Here is a 21195-nt window from a genome sequence, read left to right on the forward strand (position 1 = left end):
GGAGCACAGCACAGGAGAAGGGGCATAGAGGGAGGAGCACAGGACAAGAGAAGGAGCATAGAGGGAGGAGCACAGGACAGAGGAAGGAGCATAGAGGGAGGAGCACAGGGTCAGGAGGAGGAGCATAGAGGGAGGAGCACAGGGGCAGAGGGAGGAGCACAGGGGCAGGAGGAGGAGCATAGAGGGAGGAGCACAGGGTCAGGAGGAGGAGGAGCACAGGACAAGAGAAGGAGCATAGAGGGAGAAGCACAGGACAGAGTGAGGAGCACAGGGTCAGGAGGAGGAGCATAGAGGGGGGAGCACAGGGTCGGGAGGAGGAGGAGAACAGGGTCAGGAGGAGGAGGAGCACAGGGTCAGGAGGAGGAGCATAGAGGGAGGAGCACAGGGTCGGGAGGAGGAGCATAGAGGGGGGAGCACAGGGTCGGGAGGAGGAGGAGAACAGGGTCAGGAGGAGGAGGAGCACAGGGTCAGGAGGAGGAGCATAGAGGGAGGAGCACAGGGTCGGGAGGAGGAGGAGAAGGAGCACAGGGGCAGGAGGAGGAAGAGCACAGGACAGAGGGAGGAGCATAGAGGAAGGAGCACAGGGGCAGGAGGAGGAGGAGCACAGGACAGAGGGAGGAGCACAGGGGCAGGAGGAGGAGGAGCACAGGACAGAGGGAGGAGCATAGAGGAAGGAGCACAGGGGCAGGAGGAGGAAGAGCACAGGACAAGAGAAGGAGCACAGGGGCAGGAGGAGGAGGAGCACAGGACAGAGGGAGGAGCACAGGACAGAGGGAGGAGCACAGGGCAGGAGGAGGAGGAGCACAGGACAGAGGGAGGAGCACAGGGGCAGGAGGAGGAGGAGCACAGGACAGAGGGAGGAGCACAGGGTCAGGAGGAGGAGGAGCACAGGACAGAGGGAGGAGCACAGGGTCAGGAGGAGGAGGAGCACAGGACAGAGGGAGGAGCACAGGGCAGGAGGAGGAGGAGCACAGGACAGAGGGAGGAGCACAGGGTCAGGAGGAGGAGGAGCACAGGACAGAGGGAGGAGCACAGGGTCAGGAGGAGGAGGAGCACAGGACAGAGGGAGGAGCACAGGGTCAGGAGGAGGAGGAGCACAGGACAGAGGGAGGAGCACAGGGTCAGGAGGAGGAGGAGCACAGGACAGAGGGAGGAGCACAGGGGCAGGAGGAGGAGCACAGGACAGAGGGAGGAGCACAGGGTCAGGAGGAGGAGGAGCACAGGACAGAGGGAGGAGCACAGGGGCAGGAGGAGGAGCACAGGGCAGGGGAGATGTGTGTGTCTCGGCCTGCACCGCTCCCGCTCCCCGCTGGGGGCACCCGCGCAGGTTTCCGCAGTCTCCTCTCCATCCAATCAGAAGGCAGCAGCACAGGTCATGTGACCGTGAGAAAGGATCTGTCAGCGGGTCTGATAGTCCAATAATTGACAAGAACTCTAGCCAATTGGAAGCGGCCGTAGCGTGTATTCTGTACGATGATTGGTGGCGTTGATGAAGGGGGTTGGGCCTCCAGCTCGCGTTACCATGACAGCAGGTGCCCGCACCGCCTTTTTCCCGGCTGGTCGCCATCTTGTTGTTGATTCGAGCAGGACCGGAGCGGGTGAGAGGAACCGGGTCACGGAGGAGACACCCGCGGGCAACCGCCCCCACACCCGAGCGGGAGCAGTGCCCGGGGCGGCGCTGTCAGGTGAGAGGATGAGGCGGGGGCGTGTCCCGGGCGGGGCTTCTAGAGAAAGGTGACAAATAGAGGACATGCAGTGTGGGAGGTGCCAGACATAGGAGGAGGAGGGGCCGGACATAGGAGGAGGAGGAGCTCCGGGGGACACGTGCTGCTCTGCGAAGCCTCAGGATGTGCTCCTGGTGGACATGAGATCTGATTGGACGCTGAGATGTGTGATGGTGCATGTTACCGGAGCGCCTCCCCCTCTGTGCCGGAGCGCCTCCCCCTCTGTGCCGGAGCGCCTCCCCCTCTGTGCCGGAGCGCCTCCCCCTCTGTGCCGGAGCGCCTCCCCCTCTGTGCCGGAGCGCCTCCCCCTCTGTGCCGGAGCGCCTCCCCCTCTGTGCCGGAGCGCCTCCCCCTCTGTGCCGGAGCGCCTCCCCCTCTGTGCCGGAGCGCCTCCCCCTCTGTGCCGCAGCGCCTCCCCCTCTGTGCCGGAGCGCCTCCCCCTCTGTGCCGGAGCGCCTCCCCCTCTGTGCCGGAGCGCCTCCCCCTCTGTGCCGGAGCGCCTCCCCCTCTGTGCCGGAGCGCCTCCCCCTCTGTGCCGGAGCGCCTCCCCCTCTGCGCCGCAGCGCCTCCCCCTCTGCGCCGCAGCGCCTCCCCCTCCGCGCCGCAGCGCCTCCCCCTCCGCGCCGCAGCGCCTCCCCCTCCGCGCCGCAGCGCCTCCCCCTCCGCGCCGCAGCGCCTCCCCCTCCGCGCCGCAGCGCCTCCCCCTCCGCGCCGCAGCGCCTCCCCCTCCGCGCCGGAGCGCCTCCCCCTCCGCGCCGGAGCGCCTCCCCCTCTGCGCCGCAGCGCCTCCCCCTCTGCGCCGCAGCGCCTCCCCCTCTGCGCCGCAGCGCCTCCCCCTCTGCGCCGCAGCGCCTCCCCTTCTGCGCCGCAGCGCCTCCCCCTCTGCGCCGCAGCGCCTCCCCCTCTGCGCCGCAGCGCCTCCCCCTCTGCGCCGCAGCGCCTCCCCCTCTGCGCCGCAGCGCCTCCCCCTCTGCGCCGCAGCGCCTCCCCCTCTGCGCCGCAGCGCCTCCCCCTCTGCGCCGCAGCGCCTCCCCCTCTGCGCCGCAGCGCCTCCCCCTCTGCGCCGCAGCGCCTCCCCCTCTGCGCCGCAGCGCCTCCCCCTCTGCGCCGCAGCGCCTCCCCCTCTGCGCCGCAGCGCCTCCCCCTCTGTGCCGCAGCGCCTCCCCCTCCGTGCCGCAGCGCCTCCCCCTCCGCGCCGCAGCGCCTCCCCCTCTGTGCCGCAGCGCCTCCCCCTCCGCGCCGCAGCGCCTCCCCCTCCGCGCCGCAGCGCCTCCCCCTCCGCGCCGCAGCGCCTCCCTCATCCCTCCAGGCACTACTACTCCCAGCATGTCTGGCAGTATTCCGCTTATTCTCTTGCAGGTTTTCGGAGCGCTGCGGTGGTGAAGCCCCCCCCATGCCCCGCACCGGCAGCAGAACGCAATGTGTGTTTGTCAAACCATGGAAGTGGGGAAGTACCAGAGCCCAGTGTGTGACCGGGGCCGGGGGGTCCTGCTGGAGCCCTTCATCCACCAGGTGGGGGGACACAGCAGCATGATGCGCTATGACGACCACACCGTCTGCAAACCGCTCATCAGCCGCGAGCAGCGATTCTACGAGAGCCTCCCCCGGAGATGAAGGAGTTCACCCCCGAGTATAAAGGTGAGACCCCCAAACCACATGCAGCGGGGGCAGCCTGTGCACTCAGGTACCAGACGGGGGCCAGGGGAGGGTGACCGGGGCCGGGGGGGGGGAGGGTGACGCGGCCCGGGGGGGGGGAGGCTGACGGGGCCCGGGGGGGGGGGGAGGGTGACGCGGCCCGGGGGGGGGAGGCTGACGGGGCCCGGGGGGGGGGGGTGACGGGGCCCGGGGGGGGGAGGGTGACGGGGCCCGGGGGGGGGGGAGGGTGACGGGGCCCGGGGGGGGGGAGGGTGACGGGGCCCGGGGGGGTGACGGGGGGGCCCGGGGGAGGGAGGGGGGAGGGTGACGGGGGGGCCGCGGGGGTGGGGAGGGTGACGTGGCCTGGGGGGAGGATGGTGACGGGGGGGAGGGTCACACCAGCGGTTGCGGTCCCTGACCCTGCGGCGCTCTCCTGTCCCTCAGGCGTGGTGTCCGTCTGCTTTGAGGATGACTCCGATGGTTACATCACTCTGGTGGCCTATCCCTATGTGGAGAGCAACGCGGCCGATCATGAAGATTTTCCGGAGAGGGATCATCCAAGACGCAAGCACTCGCGCCGCAGCCTGCACCGCACTACCAGCACCGACCACAAGGAGGAGCAGCCGGAGAGGTGAGGTTACTGCGCTGGGGATGATGGGAGGATGATGGGAGTCCTGTAACGTCTGCTCCTCTTGCAGTGTCCCGGAGATGAAGAGTCCGAAGCTGGAGCTCCTGACGTATTCGGACGCCCCCTTCCAGATGCTGGATGGTAACAGCGGGATGAGCTCGGAGCGGATCAGCTACAACCCCTGGAGCCTGCGGTGTCACAAGCAGCAGCTGAACCGCATGCGCTCCGAGTCCAAGGAACGCAAGATGTACAGTATCCTTGTGTACTGGGTGGCGGAGTCTGATGAGAGTATTCCTCCTGCTCCGTTGTCAAGACTTAACTCTGTATCCCAGAATTCCTCCTCCTCGAGAACGTCGTCCACCACTTCAAATTTCCGTGCGTCCTGGACCTGAAGATGGGAACGCGGCAGCACGGAGACGACGCCTCGGAGGAGAAAGCGGCGCGGCAGATGAAGAAGTGCGAGCAGAGCACCTCAGCCACCCTGGGCGTGCGGGTGTGCGGCATGCAGGTAACGGGTGTCCCAGGATGCATTGTGTGATGCAGGTAGCGGGTGTCCCAGGATGCATTGTGTGATGCAGGTAACGGGTGTCCCAGGATGCATTGTGTGATGCAGGTAACGGGTGTCCCAGGATGCATTGTGTGATGCAGGTAGCAGGTGTCCCAGGATGCATTGTGTGATGCAGGTAGCGGCTGTTCCCAGGATGCATTGTGTGATGCAGGTAGCGGATGTTCCCAGGATGCATTGTGTGATGCAGGTAGCGGGTGTCCAGGATGCATTGTATGATGCAGGTAGCGGATGTTCCCAGGATGCATTGTGTGATGCAGGTAACGGGTGTCCCAGGATGCATTGTGTGATGCAGGTAACGGGTGTCCCAGGATGCATTGTGTGATGCAGGTAACGGGTGTTCCCAGGATGCATTGTGTGATGCAGGTAACGGGTGTCCCAGGATGCATTGTGTGATGCAGGTAACGGGTGTCCCAGGATGCATTGTGTGATGCAGGTAGGGTGTCCCAGGATGCATTGTGTGATGCAGGTAACGGGTGTCCCAGGATGCATTGTGTGATGCAGGTAACGGGTGTCCCAGGATGCATTGTGTGATGCAGGTAGCGGCTGTTCCCAGGATGCATTGTGTGATGCAGGTAGCGGCTGTTCCCAGGATGCATTGTGTGATGCAGGTAGCGGGTGTCCCAGGATGCATTGTGTGATGCAGGTAACGGGTGTCCCAGGATGCATTGTGTGATGCAGGTAGCGGGTGTCCCAGGATGCATTGTGTGATGCAGGTAGCGGATGTTCCCAGGATGCATTGTGTGATGCAGGTAACGGGTGTCCCAGGATGCATTGTGTGATGCAGGTAGCGGGTGTCCCAGGATGCATTGTGTGATGCAGGTAACGGGTGTCCCAGGATGCATTGTGTGATGCAGGTAGCGGGTGTTCCAGGATGCATTGTGTGATGCAGGTAGCGGGTGTCCCAGGATGCATTGTGTGATGCAGGTAACGGGTGTCCCAGGATGCATTGTGTGATGCAGGTAACGGGTGTCCCAGGATGCATTGTGTGATGCAGGTAGCGGCTGTTCCCAGGATGCATTGTGTGATGCAGGTAGCGGGTGTCCCAGGATGCATTGTGTGATGCAGGTAACGGGTGTCCCAGGATGCATTGTGTGATGCAGGTAGCGGCTGTTCCCAGGATGCATTGTGTGATGCAGGTAACGGGTGTCCCAGGATGCATTGTGTGATGCAGGTAGCGGGTGTTCCCAGGATGCATTGTGTGATGCAGGTAACGGGTGTCCCAGGATGCATTGTGTGATGCAGGTAACGGGTGTTCCCAGGATGCATTGTGTGATGCAGGTAGCGGGTGTTCCAGGATGCATTGTGTGATGCAGGTAACGGGTGTCCCAGGATGCATTGTGTGATGCAGGTAGCGGGTGTCCCAGGATGCATTGTGTGATGCAGGTAACGGGTGTCCCAGGATGCATTGTGTGATGCAGGTAGCGGCTGTTCCCAGGATGCATTGTGTGATGCAGGTAGCGGGTGTTCCCAGGATGCATTGTGTGATGCAGGTAACGGGTGTCCCAGGATGCATTGTGTGATGCAGGTAGCGGATGTTCCCAGGATGCATTGTGTGATGCAGGTAGCGGGTGTCCCAGGATGCATTGTGTGATGCAGGTAATGGGTGTCCCAGGATGCATTGTGTGATGCAGGTAACGGGTGTCCCAGGATGCATTGTGTGATGCAGGTAACGGGTGTCCCAGGATGCATTGTGTGATGCAGGTAACGGGTGTCCCAGGATGCATTGTGTGATGCAGGTAACGGGTGTCCCAGGATGCATTGTGTGATGCAGGTAGCGGGTGTTCCCAGGATGCATTGTGTGATGCAGGTAGCGGCTGTTCCCAGGATGCATTGTGTGATGCAGGTAACGGGTGTCCCAGGATGCATTGTGTGATGCAGGTAGCGGGTGTTCCCAGGATGCATTGTGTGATGCAGGTAGCGGGTGTCCCAGGATGCATTGTGTGATGCAGGTAACGGGTGTCCCAGGATGCATTGTGTGATGCAGGTAGCGGGTGTCCCAGGATGCATTGTGTGATGCAGGTAACGGGTGTCCCAGGATGCATTGTGTGATGCAGGTAGCGGATGTTCCCAGGATGCATTGTGTGATGCAGGTAGCGGGTGTCCCAGGATGCATTGTGTGATGCAGGTAGCGGGTGTCCCAGGATGCATTGTGTGATGCAGGTAACGGGTGTCCCAGGATGCATTGTGTGATGCAGGTAGCGGGTGTCCCAGGATGCATTGTATGATGCAGGTAGCGGATGTTCCCAGGATGCATTGTGTGATGCAGGTAGCGGGTGTCCCAGGATGCATTGTGTGATGCAGGTAGCGGCTGTTCCCAGGATGCATTGTGTGATGCAGGTAGCGGATGTTCCCAGGATGCATTGTGTGATGCAGGTAGCGGGTGTCCCAGGATGCATTGTGTGATGCAGGTAGCGGCTGTTCCCAGGATGCATTGTGTGATGCAGGTAGCGGGTGTCCCAGGATGCATTGTGTGATGCAGGTAGCGGCTGTTCCCAGGATGCATTGTGTGATGCAGGTAGCGGATGTTCCCAGGATGCATGTGTGATGCAGGTAGCGGATGTTCCCAGGATGCATTGTGTGATGCAGGTAGCGGATGTTCCCAGGATGCATTGTGTGATGCAGGTAGCGGGTGTCCAGGATGCATTGTGTGATGCAGGTAGCGGATGTTCCCAGGATGCATTGGTGTGATGCAGGTAGCGGGTGTCCCAGGATGCATTGTGTGATGCAGGTAGCGGCTGTTCCCAGGATGCATTGTGTGATGCAGGTAACGGGTGTCCCAGGATGCATTGTGTGATGCAGGTAGCGGGTGTCCCAGGATGCATTGTGTGATGCAGGTAGCGGGTGTCCCAGGATGCATTGTGTGATGCAGGTAGCGGGTGTCCCAGGATGCATTGTGTGATGCAGGTAGCGGGTGTTCCAGGATGCATTGTGTGATGCAGGTAACGGGTGTCCCAGGATGCATTGTGTGATGCAGGTAACGGGTGTCCCAGGATGCATTGTGTGATGCAGGTAGCGGGTGTCCCAGGATGCATTGTGTGATGCAGGTAGCGGCTGTTCCCAGGATGCATTGTGTGATGCAGGGTAGCGGGTGTCCCAGGATGCATTGTGTGATGCAGGTAACGGGTGTCCCAGGATGCATTGTGTGATGCAGGTAGCGGATGTTCCCAGGATGCATTGTGTGATGCAGGTAGCGGGTGTCCCAGGATGCATTGTGTGATGCAGGTAGCGGGTGTCCCAGGATGCATTGTGTGATGCAGGTAGCGGCTGTTCCCAGGATGCATTGTGTGATGCAGGTAGCGGATGTTCCCAGGATGCATTGTGTGATGCAGGTAGCGGCTGTTCCCAGGATGCATTGTGTGATGCAGGTAAGCGGATGTTCCCAGGATGCATTGTGTGATGCAGGTAGCGGGTGTCCCAGGGATGCATTGTGTGATGCAGGTAGCGGGTGTCCCAGGATGCATTGTGTGATGCAGGTAGCGGGTGTCCCAGGATGCATTGTGTGATGCAGGTAGCGGGTGTCCCAGGATGCATTGTGTGATGCAGGTAGCGGGTGTCCCAGGATGCATTGTGTGATGCAGGTAGCGGGTGTTCCCAGGATGCATTGTGTGATGCAGGTAGCGGGTGTTCCCAGGATGCATTGTGTGATGCAGGTAGCGGGTGTTCCCAGGATGCATTGTGTGATGCAGGTAGCGGGTGTCCCAGGATGCATTGTGTGATGCAGGTAGCGGCTGTTCCCAGGATGCATTGTGTGATGCAGGTAGCGGCTGTTCCCAGGATGCATTGTGTGATGCAGGTAGCGGCTGTTCCCAGGATGCATTGTGTGATGCAGGTAGCGGGTGTTCCAGGATGCATTGTGTGATGCAGGTAGCGGGTGTCCCTGTGGTCTTGTCCTGCTGATGGGTCCCTCTCCCGTGTCCCCCCAGGTCTTCCAGATGAACACGGGCCACTACTTGTGCCTGAATAAGTACCACGGACGTGGCCTGAGTGCTGAGGGCTTCCGCCAGGCGCTCTCCCAGTACCTGCACAATGGCGTCAGCCTCCGCTCCGACCTGTTTGATCCGATCCTCAGCAAACTGAAGCGTCTGATTGCGGTGCTGGAGGTCCAGGCCTCGTACCGCTTCTACTCCAGCTCCCTGCTCATCATCTATGATGGGATAGAGCGGCCGGGGGACCCCACGGCCCCGGAGACGCCCCCATGGTGGACGTGCGCATGATAGACTTCGCCCACAGCACGTACAAGGGCTTCCGGGATGATCTGACGGTGCACGACGGCCCGGACAAGGGCTATGTACTGGGCCTGCAGAACCTCGTCAGCATCCTGGAGCTGATCCGACATGAGAACAGCAGGCTGTCAGCCAGTATAGACCCCGCCTCTTCCACCAGAGGCGCCACGGAGGATCCACGTCCAGGACCTTGTCCACATTCTGCTGCTGGATGCGTCAGGGAAAACTGCTGCTGCACAACATGTGGGGGAGAGCAGGAGGACCCCCATTCCGTGTACATATAGACCCCCCAGGGGCAGTATATACAGATCTATATATAGAGATATATTATCCATGCTCTGGAGCGCCAGGGGTTAAGCATCAATTATCATTTTGTCTGATGGTTTACAATGGAGGAAGTTACACGGACGCCGGGGGCAGCACCCAGCACCCACCTGTCTCCTCACCGCTCAGCTTACTGCCGCCGCTCCCCGGGTGACCTGTCCATGTGTGTAGGGTGCCGCCGCTCCCCGGGGTGACCTGTCCATGTGTGTAGGGTGAGGCCGCTCCCGGGGTGACCTGTCCATGTGTGTAGGGTGACGCCGCTCCCCGGGGTGACGTGTCCATGTGTGTAGGGTGAGGCCGCTCCCCGGGGTGACGTGTCCATGTGTGTAGGGTGACGCCGCTCCCCGGGGTGACGTGTCCATGTGTGTAGGGTGACGCCGCTCCCCGGGGTGACGTGTCCATGTGTGTAGGGTGACGCCGCTCCCCGGCGTGACGTGTCCATGTGTGTAGGGTGCCGCCGCTCCCCGGGGTGACCTGTCCATGTGTGTAGGGTGCCGCCGCTCCCGGGGTGACCTGTCCATGTGTGTAGGGTGCGCCGCTCCCCGAGGTGACGTGTCCATGTGTGTAGGGTGCCGCCGCTCCCCGGGGTGACGTGTCCATGTGTGTTGGGTGACGCCGCTCCCCGGGGTGACCTGTCCATGTGTGTAGGGTGACGCCGCTCCCCGGGGTGACGTGTCCATGTGTGTAGGGTGCCGCCGCTCCCCGGGGTGACGTGTCCATGTGTGTAGGGTGCCGCCGCTCCCCGAGGTGACGTGTCCATGTGTGTAGGGTGCCGCCGCTCCCCGGGGTGACGTGTCCATGTGTGTTGGGTGACGCCGCTCCCCGGGGTGACCTGTCCATGTGTGTAGGGTGACGCCGCTCCCCGGGGTGACGTGTCCATGTGTGTAGGGTGACGCCGCTCCCCGGGGTGACCTGTCCATGTGTGTAGGGTGACGCCGCTCCCCGGGGTGACCTGTCCATGTGTGTAGGGTGACGCCGCTCCCCGGGGTGACGTGTCCATGTGTTTAGGGTGACGCCGCTCCCCGGGGTGACGTGTCCATGTGTGTAGGGTGAGGCCGCTCCCCGGGGTGACGTGTCCATGTGTGTAGGGTGACGCCGCTTCCCGGGGGTGACGTGTCCTTGTGTGTAGGGTGACGCCGCTCCCCGGGGTGACGTGTCCATGTGTGTAGGGTGACGCCGCTCCCCGGGGTGACGTGTCCATGTGTGTAGGGTGACGCCGCTCCCCGGGGTGACGTGTCCATGTGTGTAGGGTGACGCCGCTCCTCGGGTGACGTGTCCATGTGTGTAGGGTGCCGCCGCTCCCCGGGGTGACGTGTCATTGTGTGTAGGGTGACGACGCTCCTCGGGGTGACGTGTCCATGTGTGTAGGGTGACGCCGCTCCCCGGGGTGACGTGTCCATGTGTGTAGGGTGACGCCGCTCCCCGGGGTGACCTGTCCATGTGTGTAGGGTGACGCCGCTCCCCGGGGTGACGTGTCATTGTGTGTAGGGTGACGACGCTCCCCGGGTGACGTGTCCATGTGTGTAGGGTGACGCCGCTCCGCGGGGTGACGTGTCCATGTGTGTAGGGTGACGCCGCTCCCCGGGGTGACGTGTCCATGTGTGTAGGGTGACGCCGCTCCCCGGGGTGACGTGTCCATGTGTGTAGGGTGACGACGCTCCTCGGGGTGACGTGTCCATTGTGTGTAGGGTGAGGCCGCTCCCCGGGGTGACGTGTCCATGTGTGTAGGGTGACGCCGCTCCCCGGGGGTGACGTGTCCATGTGTGTAGGGTGACGACGCTCCCCGGGGTGACGTGTCCTTGTGTGTAGGGTGACGACGCTCCTCGGGGTGACGTGCCATTTGTGTAGGGTGACGCCGCTCCCCGGGGGTGACGTGTCCATGTGTGTAGGGTGACGCCGCTCCCCGGGGGTGACGTGTCCATGTGTGTAGGGTGACGCCGCTCCCGGGGGTGACGTGTCCTTGTGTGTAGGGTGACGACGCTCCTCGGGTGACGTGTCCATGTGTGTAGGGTGACGACGCTCCCCGGGGGTGACGTGTCCATGTGTGTAGGGTGACGACGCTCCCCGGGGGTGACGTGTCCATGTGTGTAGGGTGACGTGTCCATGTGTGTAGGGTGACGCCGCTCCTGGGGTGACGTGTCCATGTGTGTAGGGTGACGTGTCATTGTGTGTAGGTGACGCCGCTCCCCGAGGTGACGTGTCCATGTCTGTAGGGTGACGCCGCTCCCCGAGGTGACGTGTCCATGTGTGTAGGGTGACGACGCTCCCCGGGGTGACGTGTCCATGTGTGTAGGGTGACGACAGCTCCCCGGGGTGACCTGTCCATGTGTGTAGGGTGACGTGTCATTGTGTGTAAGGTGACGCCGCCCGAGGCGTGCTCACTGTTTATGATTGTGTCGGTTCCAGGATGTTCTTCCTAAGGAAGACGTAAGATTCGGGACAAGTGAGCGCGGTCCTACTAGCGGCGCCGCACACGACTCGTCACATTGGGACCAGTTTTCCTGTGGAAAATTGTTCCGGGATTTTGGGGTGAGTGAAGGATTTGGGGTTCCCCTCCGGTGCCCCTCAGATCTGTGGGAGTTCTAGTTATGACACCGTTGTACATAATATGAGAGGGGAATGGTTTCCCAGGATGCCTTGCAGCGCAGCAGGAGATAACAGCAGAATTGTGGATGCAGCTTTAGATGTGACTGGAGCATTTGGCTTTCCCAGTCTTCCCTCATAGCTCGCGTTTCGGGGACCGGGGATGGGCGGGGACGAGCTTCACCCCACACAAGCCATAAAGCCCTGGGGGAGAGTAACCCCCCATCTATCACATGGTGTTACATCCCAGCCCCCGGCGTCACCGCACTGAATGTCTCTACATTGTCACCGCGTCACGTGTTTTATAAATAAATATTAAATCACCAAAGTCTGAGACCAATTCATCTGACAAAACCTTCTGCGTCACTGTATTCCCTTCCGCCCTGCGAGTGTAGCAGAGCTGTGAGTGTGCGAGTGTAGCAGAGCTGTGAGTGTGCGAGTGTAGCAGAGCTGTGAGTGTGCGAGTGTAGCAGAGCTGCAAAGCAACAAGCAGGAGCCTGTGCACATTCACGTGAAAGCCCTTAGTGCTCTGGCCGCCGTGCCCTCTGCATTATGGGTAGTGAGGGAAGCTGCTCTGCCCCTGCTGCCCTCAGCATTATGGGTAGTGAGGGAAGCTGCTCTGGCCCTACTGCCTTCAGCATTATTGGTAGTGAGGGGAAGCTGTTCTGGCCTCAGTGCCCTCAGCATTATGGGTAGTGAGGGAAGCTGCTCTGGCCGCCGTGCCCTATGCATTATGGGTAGTGAGGGAAGCTGCTCTGGCTTCAGTGCCCTCAGCATTATGGGTAGTGAGGAAGCTGTTCTGGCCTCAGTGCCCTCAGCATTATGGGAAGTGAGGGAAGCTGCTCTGCCCCTAGTGCCCTCAGCATTATGGGTAGTGAGGGAAGCTGCTCTGGCCTCAGTACCCTCAGCATTATGGGTAGTGAGGGAAGCTGCTCTGGCCTCAGTGCCCTCAGCATTATGGGTAGTGAGAGAAGCTGCTCTGCCCTAGTGCCCTCAGCATTATGGGTAGTGAGGGAAGCTGCTCTGGTCTCAGTGCCCTCAGCATTATGGGTAGCGAGGGAAGCTGCTCTGCCCCTGCTGCCCTCAGCATTATGGGTAGTGAGGGAAGCTGCTCTGGCCTCAGTGCCCTCAGCATTATGGGTAGTGAGGGAAGCTGCTCTGGCCGCCGTGCCCTCAGCATTATGCTTAGTGAGAGAAGCTGCTCTGCCCCTAGTGCCCTCAGCATTATGGGTAGTGAGGGAAGCTGCTCTGGCCCTACTGCCTTCAGCATTATGGGTAGTGAGGGAAGCTGCTCTGGCCTCAGTGCCCTCAGCATTATGGATAGTGAGGGAAGCTGCTCTGGCCTCAGTGCCCTCAGCATTATGGGTAGTGAGGGAAGCTGCTCTGCCTCTAGTGCCCTCAGCATTATGGGTAGTGAGGGAAGCTGCTCTGGCCGCCGTGCCCTCTGCATTATGGGTAGTGAGGGAAGCTGCTCTGGCCTCAGTGCCCACAGAATTATGGGTAGTGAGGGAAGCTGCTCTGGCCGCCGTGCCCTCTGCATTATGGGTAGTGAGGGAAGCTGCTCTGTCTCTAGTGCCCTCAGCATTATGGGTAGTGAGGGAAGCTGCTCTGCCCCTGCTGCCCTCGGCATTATGGGTAGTGAGGGAAGCTGCTCTGGCCTCAGTGCCCTCAGCATTATGCTTAGTGAGAGAAGCTGCTCTGCCCCTAGTGCCCTCAGCATTATGGGTAGTGAGGAAGCTGCTCTGGCCTTTGTGCCCTCAGCATTATGGGTAGTGAGGGAAGCTGTTCTGACCTCAGTGCCCTCAGCATTATGGGTAGTGAGGGAAGCTGCTCTGCCCCTAGTGCCCTCAGCATTATGGGTAATGAGGGAAGCTGCTCTGGCCTCAGTACCCTCAGCATTATGGGTAGTGAGGGAAGCTGCTCTGGCCTCAGTGCCCTCAGCATTATGGGTAGTGAGAGAAGCTGCTCTGCCCCTAGTGCCCTCAGCATTATGGGTAGTAAGGAAAGCTGCTCTGCCCCTAGTGCCCTCAGCATTATGGGTAGTGAGGGGAAGCTGCTCTGGCTCAGTGCCCTCAGCATTATGGGTAGTATGGGAAGCTGCTCTGGCCTCAGTGCCCTCAGCATTATGGGTAGTGAGGGAAGCTGCTCTGCCCCTGCTGCCCTCAGCATTATAGGTAGTGAGGGAAGCTGCTCTGGCCCTAGTACCCTCTGCATTATGGGTAGTGAGGGAAGCTGCTCTGGCCCTAGTGCCCTCAGCATTATGGGTAGTGAGGGAAGCTGCTCTGGCCTCAGTGCCCTCAGCATTATGGGTAGTGAGGGAAGCTGCTCTGGCCTCAGTGCCCTCAGCATTATGGGTAGTGAGAGAAGCTGCTCTGCCCCTGCTGCCCTCAGCATTATGGGTAGTGAGGGAAGCTGCTTTGGCCTCAGTGCCCCCAGCATTATGGGTAGTGAGGGAAGCTGCTCTGGCCTCAGTGCCCTCAGCATTATGGGTAGTGAGAGAAGCTGTTCTGCCCCTAGTGCCCTCAGCATTATGGGTAGTGAGGGAAGCTGCTCTGCCCTGCTGCCCTCAGCATTATGGGTAGTGAGGGAAGCTGCTCTGGCCTTTGTGCCCTCAGCATTATGGGTAGTGAGGGAAGCTGATCTGCCCCTGCTGCCCTCAGCATTATGGGTAGTGAGGGAAGCTGTTCTGGCCTCAGTGCCCTCAGCATTATGGGTAGTGGGGGAAGCTGCTCTGGCCTCAGTGCCCTCAGCATTATGGGTAGTGAGGGAAGCTGCTCTGGCCTCAGTGCCCTCAGCATTATGGGTAGTGAGGGAAGCTGCCCCTGCTGCCCTCAGCATTATGGGTAGTGAGGGAAGCTGCTCTGGCCTCAGTGCCCTCAGCATTATGGGTAGTGAGGGAAGCTGCTCTGCCCCTGCTGCCCTCAGCATTATGGGTAGTGAATGGAAGCTGCTCTGGCCCTAGTACCCTCTGCATTATGGGTAGTGAGGGAAGCTGCTCTGGCCCTAGTGCCCTCAGCATTATGGGTAGTGAGGGAAGCTGCTCTGGCCTCAGTGCCCTCTGCATTATGGGTAGTGAGGGAAGCTGCTCTGGCCTTTGTGCCCTCAGCATTATGGGTAGTGAGGGAAGCTGCTTTGGCCTCAGTGCCCTCAGCATTATGGGTAGTGAGGGAAGCTGCTCTGGCCTCAGTGCCCTCAGCATTATGGGTAGTGAGAGAAGCTGTTCTGCCCCTAGTGCCCTCAGCATTATGGGTAGTGAGGGAAGCTGCTCTGCCCCTGCTGCCCTCAGCATTATGGGTAGTGAGGGAAGCTGCTCTGGCCTTTGTGCCCTCAGCATTATGGGTAGTGAGGGAAGCTGATCTGCCCCTGCTGCCCTCAGCATTATGGGTAGTGAGGGAAGCTGCTCTGGCCTCAGTGCCCTCAGCATTATGGGTAGTGGGGGAAGCTGCTCTGGTCTCAGCGCCCTCAGCATTATGGGTAGTGAGGGAAGCTGCTCTGGCCTCAGTGCCCTCAGCATTATGGGTAGTGAGGGAAGCTGCTCTGGCCTCAGTGCCCTCAGCATTATGGGTAGTGAGAGAAGCTGCTCTGCCCCTGCTGCCCTCAGCATTATGGGTAGTGAGGGAAGCTGCTTTGGCCTCAGTGCCCCCAGCATTATGGGTAGTGAGGGAAGCTGCTCTGGTCTCAGCGCCCTCAGCATTATGGGTAGTGAGGGAAGCTGCTCTGCCCTCAGTGCCCACAGAATTATGGGTAGTGAGGGAAGCTGCCCTGGCCTCAGTGCCCTCAGCATTATGGGTAGTGAGGGAAGGGGGAAGTATAGGTCTGAGGTACAGAGAGTCACCGGCCCCGGGATTTCGCAAATAGTTTTTGTATAAAAGATTTGATTTTCGTGGTCTGATCCGGTTGGTGACGCCGCGGCGTTTTCTTTGCGTTTTTGTATATTGGATTTTCAAATGTGTTTGAGGATAAAGAGTCTAACGCGGCGTCTTCTTTGTTGCGTATTTTGGGTCGGCGTTTTCATTGCATTTTTCAAAGCATTTGTGGTCTCCGTTTTTATGAGGGAGAATGCGATTGCTGCGATTTTACGCATTCCAAGAGACGCATCCGAATGAAATTACCGTACATCGCGGCTTGCGATGACTGCGCGTTGTTATTACCGGATATTGTGCGTCACTATCACCGGACATTATGATTACCGGACATTACGATTACCGGACATTGCGCGTCTTATTGTCTCGGCTTTCCCCGCACTTGGATCGTTTTTCAGGACATTGCATGGAATTGTACATTTGTCCCGCAGATAACGATCCGTCACATGGAAGATAACGTTATCACTTCTGGAATGAGACCAGGAAAAACCAAAAAAGGGCCCAGACCTGAAAGGGTTAAGGGCCGGTTAGTAAAGGGTTAATCGTGCTCCACGACCCTCGGGTCTGATTGGCTTCTGTTAATCATGTGACTGGACCTGACGCTTGCTGCCACGCCCTTTGCTTTCATTTCCGCGTTGCTGGAATTGTCTCCATGGCAGCGAATTCCGGAAGTTCCATTGGATGATTTTCTGACCAATGCCGATGTAGCTGTGCGTCACGCGCTGATTGGAGCGCTGCTCTTCCTTGTGGGAGTGGTTTTAATCACATGGCTCTGCTTATCCAATAGAATATCAGCTCACATGAACCTCAGCTCTGTAGCAGTGATTGGCTGAATCGGTTTCCCCGGTGACTGAGATGCGCCGGGCGTAGAGAGCGGGAACCGGCAGCAGCAACCGGAGGCTCACGGCGGAGAGCGGCCGGGGGCAGCAACACCGGGAACCGGATGTGTTGGCTTGTCCGCCCCCTGACCTGTAACCCGTGACGTCAGCGGTTTGAATGTCTCTCAGGTGGAAGAAGTGACAGAATCTGGAGAGTTCAGAGCCGGGCGGCAGGTGAGTGTCCGAGACTACAATCCCCAGCAGTGCCTCTACCGGCCGTGACCAGGGACCACAACCCCCAGCGGAGCCCGGGGACCACAACCCCCAGCGGAGCCCGGGGACCACAACCCCCAGCATTGCCCCTTCCAGCCATGACCAGGGACCACAACCCCCAGCGGAGCCCGGGGACCACAACCCCCAGCGAGCCCGGGGACCACAACCCCCAGCGGAGCCGGGGACCACAACCCCCAGCGGAGCCCGGGGACCACAACCCCCAGCGGAGCCCGGGGACCCCAACCCCCAGCGGTGCCCGGGGACCACAACCCCAGCATTGCCCCTTCCAGCGGTGACGGGGGACCACCACCCCCAGCGGTGCCCGGGACCACAACCCCCAGCATTGCCCCTTCCAGCGGTGACGGGGGACCACCACCCCAGCGGTGCCCGGGGACCACAACCCCCAGCGGTGCCCGGGGACCACAACCCCCAGCGGTGCCCGGGGACCACAAACCCCCAGCGGTGCCCGGGGACCACAACCCCCAGCGGAGCCCGGGGACCACAACCCCCAGCGGAGCCCGGGGACCACAACCCCCAGCGGAGCCCGGGGACCACAACCCCCAGCGGAGCCCGGGGACCACAACCCCCAGCGGAGCCCGGGGACCACAACCCCCAGCGGAGCCCGGGGACCACAACCCCCAGCGGAGCCCGGGGACCACAACCCCCAGCGGAGCCCGGGGACCACAACCCCCAGCGGAGCCCGGGGACCACAACCCCCAGCGGAGCCCGGGGACCACTACCCCCAGCGGTGCCCGGGGACCACTACCCCCAGCGGTGCCCGGGGACCACTACCCCCAGCGGTGCCCGGGGGACCACTACCCCCAGCGGTGCCCGGGGACCACTACCCCCAGCGGTGCCCGGGGACCACAACCCCCAGCATTGCCCCTTCCAGCGGTGACGGGGGACTACTACCCCCAGCGGAGCCCGGGGACTACTACCCCCAGCGGAGCCCGGGGACCACAACCCCCAGCATTGCCCCTTCCAGCGGTGACGGGGGACCACCACCCCCAGCGGAGCCCGGGGACCACCACCCCCAGCGGTGCCCGGGGACCACAACCCCCAGCGGTGCCCGGGGACCACAACCCCCAGCGGTGCCCGGGGACCACAACCCCCAGCGGTGCCCGGGGACCACAACCCCCAGCGGTGCCCGGGGACCACAACCCCCAGCGGAGCCCGGGGACCACAACCCCCAGCGGAGCCCGGGGACCACAACCCCCAGCGGAGCCCGGGGACCACAACCCCCAGCGGAGCCCGGGGACCACAACCCCCAGCGGAGCCCGGGGACCACAACCCCCAGCGGAGCCCGGGGACCACAACCCCCAGCGGAGCCCGGGACCACAACCCCCAGCGGAGCCCGGGGACCACAACCCCCAGCGGAGCCCGGGGACCACAACCCCCAGCGGAGCCCGGGGACCACAACCCCCAGCGGAGCCCGGGGACCACTACCCCCAGCGGTGCCCGGGGACCACTACCCCCAGCGGTGCCCGGGGACCACTACCCCCAGCGGTGCCCGGGGACCACTACCCCCAGCGGTGCCCGGGGACCACTACCCCCAGCGGTGCCCGGGGACCACTACCCCCAGCGGTGCCCGGGGACCACTACCCCCAGCGGTGCCCGGGGACCACTACCCCCAGCGGTGCCCGGGGACCACTACCCCCAGCGGTGCCCGGGGACCACTACCCCCAGCGGTGCCCGGGGACCACTACCCCCAGCGGTGCCCGGGGACCACTACCCCCATCGGTGCCCGGGGACCACTACCCCCATCGGTGCCCGGGGACCACTACCCCCATCGGTGCCCGGGGACCACTACCCCCATCGGTGCCCGGGGACCACTACCCCCATCGGTGCCCGGGGACCACTACCCCCAGCGGTGCCCCTTCCAGCGGTGACGGGGGACTACTACCCCCAGCGGAGCCCGGGGACTACTACCCCCAGCGGTGCCCGGGGACCACAACCCCCAGCAGTGCCCCTACCGGCCGTGACCGGGGACCCCAACCCCCAGCGGTGCCCGGGGACCACAACCCCCAGCGGAGCCCGGGGACTACTACCCCCTGGTGTGAGCAGTGCTGTGTCTGCTGGGAGTTGCATCAGATATGGAGGAACAGGTCGGACGGGTTTGGGGATGTGAGGCCGCGCCCTGATGATGTCACTGGATCCGGTGACCCCGGGTGATGATGGGGCAGGGGTCGTCAGCCGCTCACATTAACCCCTTGTTTCTCCACAGGGAAGATGAAGGCCTTGATCCTGGTTGGAGGTTATGGGACGCGGCTGCGGCCTCTCACGCTCAGCGTCCCCAAACCCCTGGTGGATTTCTGTAATAAGCCGATCCTGCTGCACCAGGTGGAGGCGCTGGTGAAGGTAAGTAGCGCTGGTGCAGAGCACCCACCTCCGCTCTACAGTGTAACCGCAGGGGTTTTTTCCTGTGGACAGGCAGGGGTTAATCATGTCATCCTGGCCGTCAGCTACATGTCCGACATGTTGGAGAAGGAGATGAAGGAGCAGGAAAAGCGGGTGAGTCCTCGTTGGGTGCCGGGTGGTGTTGGGGGGGTTGCCGGGTGGTGTTGGGGGGGTTGCCGGGCGGTGTTGGGGGGGTTGCCGGGCGGTGTTGGGGGGGTTGCCGGGCGGTGTTGGGGGGGTTGCCGGGCGGTGCCAGATGTTGGGGGGGTGCCGGGCGGTGTTGGGGGGGTGCCGGGCGGTGCCGGGGGGTGCCGGGTGTTGGGTGGTGCCAGGTGTCACGCTCTCCGCCATCTCACACGCTGTTTATTTCCTGTAGCTGGGAATCCGCATCTCCATGTCACACGAGAAGGAGCCGCTGGGGACAGGTGAGATGGGACCTGTGAGCATAGCCTGCAGGACCCGGGGGGAGGAGGAGGAGGGCACCTGTGAGCATAGCCTGCAGACCCGGGGGGAGGAGGAGGAGGGCACCTGTGAGCATAGCCTGCAGGACCCGGGGGAGGAGGAGGAGGGCACCTGTGAGCATAGCCTGCAGGACCCGGGGGGAGGAGGAGGAGGGCACCTGTGAGCATAGCCTGCAGGACCCGGGGGGAGGAGGAGGAGGGCACCTGTGAGCATAGCCTGCAGGACCCGGGGGGAGGAGGAGGAGGGCACCTGTGAGCATAGCCTGCAGGACCCGGGGGGAGGAGGAGGAGGGCACCTGTGAGCATAGCCTGCAGGACCCGGGGGGAGGAGGAGGAGGGCACCTGTGAGCATAGCCTGCAGGACCCGGGGGGAGGAGGAGGAGGAGGGCACCTGTGAGCATAGCCTGCAGACCCGGGGGGAGGAGGAGGAGAGGGCACCTGTGAGCATAGCCTGCAGGACCCGGGGGAGGAGGAGGAGGGCACCTGTGAGCATAGCCTGCAACCCGGGGGGAGGAGGAGGAGGGCACCTGTGAGCATAGCCTGCAGGACCCGGGGGAGGAGGAGGAGGGCACCTGTGAGCATAGCCTGCAGGACCCGGGGGGAGGAGGAGGAGGGCACCTGTGAGCATAGCCTGCAGGACCCGGGGGGGAGGAGGAGGAGGGCACCTGTGAGCATAGCCTGCAGGACCCGGGGGGGAGGAGGAGGAGGGCACCTGTGAGCATAGCCTGCAGGACCCGGGGGGAGGAGGAGGAGGGCACCTGTGAGCATAGCCTGCACCCGGGGGAGGAGGAGGAGGGCACCTGTGAGCATAGCCTGCAGGACCCGGGGGGGAGGAGGAGGAGGGCACCTGTGAGCATAGCCTGCAGGACCCGGGGGGAGGAGGAGGAGGGCACCTGTGAGCATAGCCTGCAGGACCCGGGGGGAGGAGGAGGAGGGCACCTGTGAGCATAGCCTGCAGGACCCGGGGGGAGGAGGAGGAGGAGGGCACCTGTGAGCATAGCCTGCAGGACCCGGGGGGAGGAGGAGGAGGGCACCTGTGAGCATAGCCTGCAGACCCGGGGGGGAGGAGGAGGGCACCTGTGAGCATAGCCTGCAGGACCCGGGGGAGGAGGAGGGGCACCTGTGAGCATAGCCTGCAGGACCCGGGGGGAGGAGGAGAGGGCACCTGTGAGCATAGCCTGCAGGACCCGGGGGGAGGAGGAGGAGGGCACCTGTGAGCATAGCCTGCAGGACCCGGGGGGAGGAGGAGGAGGGCACCTGTGAGCATAGCCTGCAGGACCCGGGGGGAGGAGGAGGAGGGCACCTGTGAGCATAGCCTGCAGGACCCGGGGGGAGGAGGAGGAGGGCACCTGTGAGCATAGCCTGCAGGACCCGGGGGGAGGAGGAGGAGGGCACCTGTGAGCATAGCCTGCAGGACCCGGGGGGAGGAGGAGGAGGGCACCTGTGAGCATAGCCTGCAGGACCCGGGGGGAGGAGGAGGAGGGCACCTGTGAGCATAGCCTGCAGGACCCGGGGGGAGGAGAAGGAGGGCACCTGTGAGCATAGCCTGCAGGACCCGGGGGAGGAGGAGAGGGGCACCTGTGAGCATAGCCTGCAGGACCCGGGGGAGGAGGAGGAGGGCACCTGTGAGCATAGCCTGCAGGACCCGGGGGGGAGGAGGAGGAGGCACCTGTGAGCATAGCCTGCAGGACCCGGGGG

General features: G+C 62.6%; 2 protein-coding genes and 1 long non-coding RNA gene across 4 annotated transcripts; all 3 read left to right on the forward strand.

Annotated features, from left to right (window-relative positions):
* The first annotated feature begins 1302 nt into the window (after nt 1–1302).
* Nucleotides 1303–9142, forward strand: IP6K1 (inositol hexakisphosphate kinase 1). Its single transcript, XM_072131872.1, is given in 8 exon segments — nt 1303–1685; nt 3084–3321; nt 3324–3362; nt 3804–3990; nt 4058–4239; nt 4320–4495; nt 8479–8713; nt 8716–9142. Coding segments are annotated over 7 exon segments (1344 nt in total). The 5' UTR covers nt 1303–1685; nt 3084–3143; the 3' UTR covers nt 9063–9142.
* Nucleotides 9143–10566: 1424 nt separating this feature from the next.
* LOC140108624 (uncharacterized) lies at nt 10567–12013 on the forward strand. Of its 2 annotated transcripts, none has more exons than XR_011851160.1 (2): nt 10567–10591; nt 11277–12013. It is a non-coding gene; the product is annotated as an uncharacterized lncRNA (long non-coding RNA). The 2 variants fall into 2 exon arrangements; XR_011851159.1 differs by lacking the exon at nt 10567–10591 and adding an exon at nt 10600–11216.
* A 4257-nt stretch (nt 12014–16270) lies between these two features.
* On the forward strand, nt 16271–19566 carry GMPPB (GDP-mannose pyrophosphorylase B; the record flags this gene model as incomplete). Its single annotated transcript, XM_072131868.1, has 4 exons — nt 16271–16600; nt 18864–18997; nt 19070–19150; nt 19413–19566. Coding segments are annotated over exons 2-4 (364 nt in total), but the record flags the coding sequence as incomplete, so codon positions are not given.
* Nucleotides 19567–21195: the final 1629 nt, after the last annotated feature.

This window comes from Engystomops pustulosus, unplaced genomic scaffold (assembly GCF_040894005.1).
Source record: "Engystomops pustulosus unplaced genomic scaffold, aEngPut4.maternal MAT_SCAFFOLD_159, whole genome shotgun sequence".
Classification (NCBI taxonomy): domain Eukaryota; kingdom Metazoa; phylum Chordata; class Amphibia; order Anura; family Leptodactylidae; genus Engystomops; species Engystomops pustulosus.